This window comes from Chanodichthys erythropterus, chromosome 19, assembly GCF_024489055.1.
Source record: "Chanodichthys erythropterus isolate Z2021 chromosome 19, ASM2448905v1, whole genome shotgun sequence".
NCBI classification, from domain to species: Eukaryota; Metazoa; Chordata; class Actinopteri; order Cypriniformes; family Xenocyprididae; genus Chanodichthys; species Chanodichthys erythropterus.
This window is the reverse complement of record NC_090239.1, coordinates 29,469,181-29,481,228: the sequence shown is the minus strand read 5'-3', so window position 1 is coordinate 29,481,228 and position 12,048 is coordinate 29,469,181. Positions and strand designations below refer to the sequence as shown.

Below are 12,048 nucleotides of genomic sequence, written 5' to 3'. Positions count from 1 at the left end.
TGAACCAATGACTACCACATTTATAATACTTTCATGAAAACGATTCTTTTTATGAAAAAGAGCAGCCAGATCATTCTTCAAATCATCACCTTTTGTACTCCACAAAACAAAGTTAGTCAAACAAGAATCTAGAGTTTCTTAGGTAAACTAGAATTTTAATGTCATCATAAATATTTTATTTTGTTTACTTAAACGTCTTTTACTGTATAAACTGATCACGGCAGATACATCTTCTCCTGGCCTGTCCATCCTCACCGCAGTGCTAAATCTGGGTAGTATTAATAACTTGCATTAAAGGGATAGTTCAACCAAAAATAAAAATTCTGTCATCATTTACTCACCTTCAAGTTGTTCCAAACCTGTATGAATTTCTTTCTTCTGCTGAACACAAAAGAAGATATTTTGAAGAATGTCAGTAATCAGACAGTTGACGGTAGCCATTGACTTCCATAATATTTTTTCCCTACTATGGAAGTCAATGACTGTCAACAGTCTGTAACAACATGAGGGTGAAATATCCCTTTAAATCTAGTGCAAAGTGTTGGAAAATATGAGAAAAAAAGAATGTGTTCTTTTAAGCAATGTGTGATATGTTCTCATCTTAGCAAAAGTTTATTTTTTGGTGAACACAAAATGCTTGCTGTCAAGCAAACAAACCACCAAATATTTAATTCTAACATTCAGAGCAGCTTATATCCTATCTTGTTAAACAAGAAACGGCTGCCATAAATAGAAAAGAGAAGTGCAGTGAATTCGCTGGAAAGTCTTTAAATGCTGAACCAATTTGGAGACAGCTTTGTTTACTTAAGTAGTATGCCTGAGGACAAGCTCTGATTGCAACATCAGTGGGGTAATAGGTAATTCTCCCTGCAGTTCCATGTTTTTTTCCTCCTGATGGGTGAGAAAAAGGGAGTGCCTGACGTTTCTCAATATTCGAAAAAAGTCACACAATGATGAATCCTTTCCCAGCATCCAATTATTCAAAGCTTCCAAAAGCCACATGTACTAACCAAAAACCATCATCCGTTCCCTCCCAGAACTACTCCCAGATTTAACATTGGACAGCAAGCATTTAAAAAGTATTAATATTGCAATGAACTGCATAGGCCCAGCAATGTAGTTTAAATAATAATATAGTGTAAAAAACATTGCCACATTCTTATGAAATGTATTATTTGTATTCATTTTGTGTGTTTTTGTAAAAAAAAAATCTAAAAAATAAAAAAAAAAATCTAAAAAAATAAATAAATAAATATTATAATATGATATATATATTATATAATGTGTGCATGTAATATCTTGATAATGCCATTTATATTTAGCATTGTTTTTCCCTGCTGTCTGTGACCTTTTCAAAAACAACCCGTGACTTGTTTTTGGGTCATGACCCACAAGTTGAAAACCACTAATCAAGAACCTCCTTCTCAGGAAAACGCTTTTGGCACAGCCAGCAAAATACTAATATTATACTCACCCCTCCATAAATCCCCCAACACTACTCCACAATCCTTATAAAATACTTCAAATGTTTTATTAAGAGCACTAGCATATCTGTCGGCCTGTTTAAGGTTTCTCCTAGTGCCGCGCCAGGCCGCATTGATAGCACTGCTGAGATCTGCAGGGAAAGAAAATAAATGACCCATTTTTATTGCAGTGTATGTGGTAAACTTGCCATCTAAATGAAGGTGCAGACGAAACCGGAATGCACTCAAATGTCCTCTGCAATTCAAAATCCCGATAAAAACACATCATCGCAAGAAATCTATTTTCTTTAAGAGCAAATTATTAACACTGAATAGTTTAAACTGAGTGGCATCTTGATGAGAAATATAAATGGGTCTATCTTCTCACTAAACAACATGCTATCATTAATAATCCCCCCAGCAGTGGGCATCAATCACGCTGTAATCGTACACACAGCATTCCCCTCACATATCTCAGCCCCTGCTGGATTACCCAGCATCCACTCTGTCTGCCCATCAAATCCATTCAGTCTAATAAAGAAGTGGGTTGTTCGTAATCATTCCTTTTGCAAATCCGTAAACAGACGAGGGAATCAATTCCAAGTGGGTAAAATATACACCAAGACAAAATAAAATTATGATACACAATGGCATAAAGCCCCATATATATGCGAAGATTTGATATATACCAATATATTAAAAAAAAATTTAAATAATATACATAGTTTATAATAAAATTAGATATTTTCTAAATTATTATTATTATTACATTGGCCTGTTTGCCATTGTGTATGTGTATGCAAAAAGTCCAAGAAACAATAATAATAATAATAATAATAATAATAATAATAATAATAAAGACAAAAAAAAAAATATATATATATATATATATATATATATATATATATATATATATATATATATATATATATATTTTTTTTTTTTTTTTTTTTTTTTTTTGTCTTTTATTATTATTATTTCTGGCAATATATATATATATATATATATATATATAGCCATTGTGTAAGTGCATATTATATATATTTTATATTTAATTTTATTTAATTGTATTTATTTTATTTTGTATATTTTGTATATTTAATAATATAACAAATAATATAAAATACAAAAAAAAAAAGATGACCTTTTAATATTAAATTAAGCGTATACCGTATATTGACAAAATACTACATATTTTATAATATTGTTCAGATCAACTATCTGGTGCTTCCTTAAAAAAGTACTAAAAAATAGTTAATTAAATCGTTATGAAATCAGAATCAGGGGTTGTTCACACAGAACACATTTTTCTATTCCAATGCACTACTTTTCCATTGTTTTTCTATGTAAACACGCGCTAGGCAGACGCGTATGACTGTTACACTCACGACTCGCGTCTTTTGCAGCGCCTCGCACATGAGCGACGCTTTTTTAAGGCGTTGTGTCAGGTTAAAAGAATTTCAACTTTTACAGAAGCGCCGCTCATCAATGTCAGTTCCAAAACAGTGGACCAATCAGAAGAACTCGGAGGCGGGGCAAGCATTGCGAGCTTCTGTTTACGGTAGCAAGTTGGCGTCGCAACTGTTCGTTATTGCATCACGTCTCAAAAGCGCGTCTCGAGACCCTTACATTCTCTGCCGCGCTTTTTTAAAAAACATTCCTGAGTGCAGCGTCTCGCGTTTTTTCTGTATGAACGGCCCTCATTAAGTGGAATCAGAACCAGAATCATTAAATTCCTGCCGATTCCCATCACTAATCCCAATGCTGCTTGGAGGAGCAATAAACCCCTGCAAGCAACAAAGAGATGAGATCACTTGCCACACAGCACATGTCACAATGATGAGAACAACTTGAGAACATTAGCTGTTTCTCTGAAGCACCAGAGAAAATGTGTGTAACTCCTTCCATAAAGCAGCTATTATGCAGTAAGATCATAAGTATATGCTCACATAATAACATTGACCTCCTAAAAATAACCTTGTGAGAGGCAGGAAATGAATCAAGAGAGAGAAATAATAGTGTGGCCATTACATGGCATCAACCTACAAACTCTCTTCAATAATTCACCAGTACAACCCAGCCCCCCCCCCAGCCCCCACTCATATTAACTACGTCTGTCTAAACATCCCCTGCATCCTCCACTCTCTCACCCTCGCCAAACTCCCTTACATCCTTTAGATAAAAAAAGTATTTTCCTCTTACTTTCTCTATGGCTTTTCGTCTCCCTTGTTTTTGCATTTTGCAGGGGAGAGTTTGGCAGTATCGTTCTAATAATGGGGTCACATCATGAGAAACTGAGTTTTGCTAGATCTGTTGAGATAAAAGAGTTCATTGGACTATGAAAACATACAGTAACTTTCAGAACTCGTCCACCCCAATCCAAAAAGAGCATCTACTGAAACTGAGCAGCAAAAATGACTTGTTCTGAAACAGTGAACTTCCTGCTGTTAGCTGGATATATACATATAACCTCCCACTTTATACAAACAAACAAGACTTGTTTGGCATTCAAATAATGAGAAAGAAGTAGAACCGATACTTTTGTTCCTAAACAGCAGAAGAGCTAGCGGTAAGAGTACAATGTAGTCAGGTCTCTGATTATTTCAGTTCAATATCAACAGTTTGAGCAACACTTTACAGCACAGATTGTTTTGTGAATCTGTTGCGTTATGGCGTTATTGAAGGTAAAAGTAGCTCATTTACATGTGAAGAAAACATTTCCATATTTGATTTAAAAGAAACGGTAGCAAAAATGGCCCACTCATTTGTAAGGGTCAGAGAGGGTGAAAACATGATCAAAAAAAGAAAAAGAATAAGATTATTATGATTATTAAATACAGGATTCCTACACATTTTTATTTCAAAATTCCGTAATTTTCCAGTCTATGATTTTCAAAACTGTAGATTTTTCAGACCGTATTTATCATTAATGTTTCATACATCATTATATTTGGTATAGAGTACAATAATCTGTAAATATTTTCTCAGGTATTTTTTTTTTGTTTGTTTTGAAGTGATAACGTGCTTACATACATGATGAGAAGAAACATAAAACATTTTATATCCTGCAAATATTCAACTTGGATACTGTAATTGTGGTTTGATGTTGCACGATCACCAATTTAGATGATCGTTTGAGTGACATATGCATTTATTTATGCCGGGGACTATGGAAAAAAAAGGGCCAAAACATCTGAAACTAAATGTCTTAATGCGTAATTACACGTTAACGCATAATGTGCGCATTTACGCGTTAGTTTCACACGTTTTGGCCCTATTGGCCTTCCATAGTCCCCAAAATATTGTGTAGTCTGAACCTCGCATTACTGAAGTTCTTTCTTATTTTGCGTAATGAAAATGTAAGCCTTGAATTCATTCAGTCCTGTTCGAAAATCACTAAACAGTGACTAATCTTTTCCCATGAAATCACTCTGCTGCACTCTACTTTTTAGAAATTATTTTTTCTAAATTTATATTTTTGAAAACTGAATAGGGGAAATACTTTGGAAACACAATACTTTTTTTCCATACTTTCCATACTGTGTAGGAACCCTGAAAATAACTGTTGAAATTTAAAAAAAACTTAAGGTACAGTTTCTCATTTTCATTTAGTTTAAGTTGAAGTACTAAAATAACTAAAACCTAATAAATACAGACATATTTAACCCTTAAATGCATACATTGGGTCTTTAGTGACCCTAGACGTCATTCACTACCCTCCTCCTCATTGATTTTTTAAAGTTAGACTTCAACCTTCTTGGTAATCAATCAATTAATTATAAAGAATATAACAAGAAAAAAAAAATCATACAATTATAAAAGAATGCCTATTTTTGAATTCATTTTTTGTAAAAATTGTATAGGGTCGCTTACGACCCGAGGTGTGTATCAGTGCATGTATGTTTTTTCTGCGCAACATTAATTGAATCTTAGATGATGGAATAAGTGCAATTCACCTTTATTCCACAAGGTGGCAATGTCTGATAAACAATGCTGAAGTGACGACTCATTCAGACAGAAAACGAAATAAGAAAAACATGAAATGGCTCAGCGATTTACTGCAGAGCAAGCACTGAACGCAGTCAAATAGGACTGTAACTGTTACAGGATGAATCTGGTGAAGCTGTTAGCGATCGAAATATTGATTTTGAAGATGTTGAAAATTATATAGTTCTGAGAATATGTTTGAGATCGCAAATGGGCTCATATTCGTGACCTCAAACATAAAACTAGCCTATTATTTGCTGAATTTACTGGAAAATTAGCTCTGATGAGGACAGTGATGATGGCATAAAACATCTGCTCAAACTGAGCCCTTTCAAGCTCCAAAAGGTAACAAAATACGATTTATTTTATTCTTCTCTAATATCAGAGGAGTTTTATATAACTGCGACAGGTAGAGATCCTTCCGTGTTAGATATAGATCCGGGTCGATAAAGACCCGAATATGTAAGAATGATTGGCGAAACAGTCATGCATTTAAGGGTTAAAAATACAAAAATATATAAAATATAACAAAATGACTAAAACTTGAATTAAAATGAAAAATAGAAAAATAAATTCTAATTCAAAATATTAACAAAAACTCTAGTAGTATATCAACAATACTAATACTAATCAAGCTAATTGAATTACTACTTATAGAAATCGCCACCGTCCTATATATTAAAGAAAAAAAAAGACAATAAATAAAAATAAAATAATATAATAAAACTTTGTCCAAATAATGAGAGTACGCCTCCTCTCTAATATTAAAGTTATGCCCTTCACAATGCTCTGTTTCAATAGAACAGGAAAGAAAACAGAGATGTTAATGGCATTGTGCCAAAATACTATGGTGGAGAGGATGTCATTATAACCATGTGACAAGCAGGGGTCCAAATCAGCTGATGCCTGAACAAAATTCCCCACTATCACTATCACTGAATTCCATATTCTCAATCCTAACCCACCCTCTCAAAGCCCACTCAAGTGAGAATAAGTTTTGAGTTAATTTAACATCCTGTTGTCTCCTAACATGTGACCAAAGAGGCATGCGAGTGAGCCAGACACTGCAGTTACTTCCATTAGCAGAGGAACAAATGACTAAAAATATTCTATATCACATCTGCACCATTCCAGCTGTATTTTTCCTTAAATAGCACTGCTTTCCATTTTCATCTTTCCCTATATAACGCACTGGACATATCTCAGTTCTGTAGAACTCCCCTCTTCATCGCCAAGCCCTTGGAAGCACTGTTATTCGCTTCAAAAAGTTAATAACAAGGCTAAACGCAGAAGATTTTCCGCCAAGTAGCCGTCACTTCGAGCATAAAAAGCACTAGAAGTCTTTTTTCCTCCACTTTCTCTCAGATTTTCTCGCCTTCAGAAATGGCCAACATCAGATCTACCCCTCTGTAACAAATCCAGCGTATGGGAGCCTTTACATGAACAATGACTTCATATGTTGAGCTAAAGCTTTAATAAATAACACACCCTGGAAAGTTAAACAGACTAACTTCTTTGGATTTCAATACAGCGTGCCGCGGTTGTGTTTAAAGCCCTAGTGAGAACAAAGACATTTTAATCAGGGTATGCAAATCCCTGCAGCCTGCCCAATTCAAGCAGAATCCCTTATGTTATACTTTCCAAGACAAGAATGTGAGTTTTAAGCAGAATACAGTGTTTTCGAGCAATCAAAGTAACCTATGGGCATCCATTAAAGTCATTGGGAGCAATTTACTCAATTGCATCACTCACTGTCAGATTTCATTCATCCATCTCGTCAAAAGCTGTTATGCAAACAGCTCTATCACCTTTAACAAAACAGCATTCAACAACCTAGCATTTTTTCCAACAGGAAGTCGGGCATGTAAACTGGAGCCTCTCTTTCTAACTGGCAGCATCTATGGAAAAGCGAACTGCACGCAAACCGCTGTGTTGTTTGAATATGCCCTTCAAGCCAATAAGAAACACAAACACTGAAGTACAGGCCATTTAAAGACTGGAAGCACTGCTTAGAGAGTCAAAATAGATTTCTTGTTTTGTCATGTATGTTCTGTTAAAAAAAAAAAAAAAAAAAGATGTCAGTGAAGCATTTATGTGAAGGTATTTATGTGTTAGTGATCACACTATTCAGTTTTATTTCACATACCGGTAACTTTATAAACTTTCGAGTAAATTGCATTGAAGTTCTAGTTCTATAGAAACTTAATACATCATACATCATTCAAAAAGTTCCTCTGAGACTCTTGCAAGTCTGTGTTTATTATATATTGATTTGATTACGGTTTCAGATATCAATAAAAATATAGTGCTCTCAGCTCAATTTAACACATTTCACAATATTAAAATCTAAACACACAGATTTATACCCAAAAAAATCATTGCAGAAAATATAGAAAGTACCTGTACATTATATATAGAAGTATAGAAAGTGCCTGACTAGTGAATCGATGACTGAAGTCGAGTAGCCAATCAGTAAGGTCAACTATGATCTGTCAATTTTCTTTGTAGTATATTTAAAATAATTTTTTCAATATATATTTTAATACACATCACTGTTTTTTAGTATGTCGCGCCATGTGCATTATAGTTTTAGGACAGCATGTCAAGTTAAAAATAGTTTAGATAGTTTAAAATAGAACATCTCAAAACCTAAACTAAAAAGGTCTCTCAAAATCTCTGATTATGATCTGACCCCAAATCAGCATATTTTTACAGTACTTCTTTAAAACCTATTCGATTTTGAAAAACAATACGACAGATAATATAAAATCAAATACTGTTAGTTACACAGAAATACCATCAGTGCACACTGCAAACACAAACTGATCATGCACAGATCGAAGAAAGACCTCCATTTACAGCCAGTAATTACATGCACAGTTGTGGTTTTCAAACCATCAGCCAAAAGTGGGACGAATCGTTGTTTTTGATATCACAGCAGCCCTTTTGATAAAATATGTTACTCACACAAGCAGACGGACTGTGACGGACTCAGACCTCAGTGTAAAAGCAGGCTTTCAGTTCATCTGAGAGTTCTACTCTATCATACAACAAGCTCTCAACTCTTAACTCGACAGGCTAAAAGCCACGAGTGTGTGTTTCAATCACCAGCTCAAAGTCACACATTTCTGTTTGTGCACCAACAGTGATAAAACAGCCTGTGACAGTATGGCAGCCCATCGTCAGTTAGGTAATAAAGATAAGGGTCTTGTTTTGCTGATGTGACTGGTTAGACCACAGACTCAATTACTGAATCATTTGGCATCAATCCTACATTTATTCATTCATTCTTCATTCAATTATACCAATGCAATCAATCTTTATATGAACTAATAAGCCGTAATCAGCCTCTAAACAGTAAGGTCAGAAACATACTCCACGCATGTACGCAAATACAAATGTTGGGTCAGTACACTGAAAGTGGTAGTGTTGTAATGCTTAACATGAATTTTTGCATTATTGTGGAAAATTTGCATTATCGTAAAAAAAAAAAAAACACTTTATAAACACTTTTTCTATACTATGTAACTCAGTTATTAGTTATTTATTAATTTCAGGTCTTCAGATAAATCACACCGTTTAATGGGACTGTAAGAAAAAGAGTAAATATCTCCTAAGTAAATAAGTTCGAAATGTGGAGCCTATATTGTAACTTTGTGGATTTTCAACCTGCTTTATTGGTACAATGTCATTATTATGTAAATGAAACGTTGTTTCTCCATGTCTCCATGTTACCTGGCATGACAATTTCCAAGCTTATGCAAAATGCGACAGTGGCTTCCTAATTAACTGTTGGACTGGCGATTTCTTTTGGTTTTCCCTCTCCGTTCGGCCTAAAACACTGTGTCCTAGTCATCCAGTTTGAAATGTTGACAACAAACACTGAGGTTTTTCATATTTTCTTTTGCAGCCATTAGCCACAGCCTACAATGCTCTAAATCCCTCAATCCAAACTGAAGATAATGCATTTAAAACGCTAAACATTTACTCTTTGAATTCTTGCACCAGGGAACAATTCAAGTCAACACTATTATGACCTTAAAGTTTGCTAAGAGGTATTTTATACTCAAGCACAGCAGTATTTGACTCTGGTCAAGCCTATCCAATAGGAGCAGACAGGAAGTGGCCTTGAATGGCAACATGCCCAGTGCATTATGGCCCAAAGGGGCGCTATGAGCTTTTGTTCCCATAGGACCCCCTTCGGGACGCAGTGTCTCGTTCCCTCTCTCAGGGAACTATGGTTATAGTCATAACCTGAGACGTTTTCCAACCTATTTGAAAAAAGGGAAGACAACAGCCCTTTTACTATAGTCAGGAAGTACAGATTTCAATAGGCAGCCAAGTTTAATAAAAAACCCATTTTGCCAGTGGCGAATTACCCCATTAACAATAAGATATCCCACAACAAAAATGGAAACAAATTTGCAACCATTTAGATCACAAAACATCTTTGCATAAATATATTTGCATATTGGTTCACAAACACTTACTGTAAATGTCAAAATAATCTGTATTGCTATCATCATAAAACGGCGATATTCGCATTCACGTACTTGCGTAGAGTTTGTTTCAGACCCAAATCACAGTTTCTATAAAATCCACTTACCAAATTCATCACACACACTCTCGTTCTCCACCAGTGTGGGGTGCTCGAAAGTATCCCTGCAGTACAAGATCTGGGTGTTGTTGGTGAGGGAGGCGATTCCTCCCAGGGCCAGCACCACATGGTCCGTCAGGAGGGAGGTTGGCCTCTCCCGAAGCCGCGCGATGACGGAGCGGTACCGACAGTACTGGGGGTAACTCAGTACCAGAACCTTCTTTTCCTCTGCATCATCACCTAAAGACAAGAAAGAATAATTATTTTTAATAATTTAATATTAATTTAAATCAACTAAAAATACAGCAATGTTTATTTTGCCAGTAAATAAAATTTACTTTGAAAAATTTTCACTCAGAAATTGCTAGTAAATTTCACAAATATTTTCCGAAAAGTAACACATTGATTTAAACGTTAAAATAAGAAGTAAAAAGTAGAAAACATTTTTTATAGTGTAGGATAATGAAAAAGAAAATAATAGGAATCTAAATTCGAACCCGGCTCACTATAAGCACAACAGCTCCTTATACATTGTACGCAACACATTATCCTGTGCGCCAAAGCTTTGATAAATAAAAATGGCTTTCAAACACTCCCGCATCTGCTACTGGTCAGACCAACAAATAGTCCCACCCCATTGTTACGCCACTGGTTGAACTAAGTGCCACTTTTACTGTAGGTTATCAGCCGAACATTTCAAATCGCAAACGTTTTTGTGTGTAGCTGTCAAACTTGCATTACCAATGGACTAGATCTTACAGTTGCAGACAGTAAAGATTCTAAGAAAACTGTAGTTAAAGGGCCCCTATTATGTCATTTTTTTACTCTGCTCTGATTGGTCAGACGGCCCAGTCTGTTGTGATTGGCCTACTGCTTACAACGTGTCAGAAACGAGACATCCATTACTATATTTGATCATCATCATCTTCAGAGGCTTCCTCAGCTCTTCTGTACACAGTGATATGAACAGTAACGATGGCCTTGGTATCAATTCAAGCCAGAGTCTTCATTTCCTTTCTCAGCTCAGAAAACAGCATCTTCTCAATGTGACACGAACCAAGGCCTCAGCTACAACTACAGTGTTTGAAGGCGGGTCAAAGTAGATGGGCAACCAATGAATATTCAGGAATTATGCAAATTTGTCACTTATGAATAATATATATATATATATATATATATATATATATATTATATATATATATATATATATATATATATATATATATATATATATATATATATATATATATATATATATATATATTATATATTTGACATCATTTGATGAGTCATAATGCCACACAATGGCATATTGCTGAATTGATCATTGATGAATCTTATTTCTCCAATACTAGCTTGGCAGTGATGATAATTCAATCCAAATCAAAGCGCTGTGACTTCATATAGCTAATCTTATTCTATAATGGAGGATCGTGGAGGAAAGCTGCTCCCAGGGGTTCGGATATATAGATTTGTGGGCTATTATGTTTTACTACAGCCTGAGCTGCTGGTTTAACATGACAGCTCTCTGTTAGGATTGGCAATATAAAAGATTCTGGGCAGGAAGCCACGTCACTCAGTTCTTGGAGATCAGAGATCTGAGCAATAGCATTCGCCTGTTAGTCTTCCTATCAGAACTCGAAAAAAAAAAAACAACCTCTTGGCTGAATCAAAGAATCATCGCATCTCTCGACCTCAAAAACCTGACATCTCAGAATTCAAGCTCTCGTAATATGACATGCGAGTCGAAAAACCTCAAACGATGGCGTCCCTGGAGAGAACAAGCTGTTTTGCTTTATTCACACACAATGGTCGCAAAAATTCTGCTGCAGAGCCGTAAAGCTATTTTTTTTGCACTAATTTCTGCACTACTGGTATCACCAAACAGAACTGCAAAAATAATGACTGTTTTCAAAAAGGTTTCCCGAACAATCCCCCCATCTGCCATTGGTCACACAAACAGATTCCATCCAAAATCTCATATGTTGTTAAGAGAAAGAA

General features: G+C 35.2%; 1 protein-coding gene across 2 annotated transcripts in view; it reads right to left on the bottom strand.

The window, feature by feature from the left end:
- arid5b (AT-rich interaction domain 5B) overlaps nt 1-12,048 on the bottom strand; it is a 148,200-nt gene that overhangs the window by 87,503 nt on the left and 48,649 nt on the right. For both annotated transcript variants that reach the window (XM_067369684.1, XM_067369683.1), the window contains one exon: nt 10,057-10,287. In XM_067369684.1, coding sequence (XP_067225785.1) covers nt 10,057-10,287 — 231 coding nt within the window. The remainder of the gene's footprint in view (nt 1-10,056; nt 10,288-12,048) is intronic.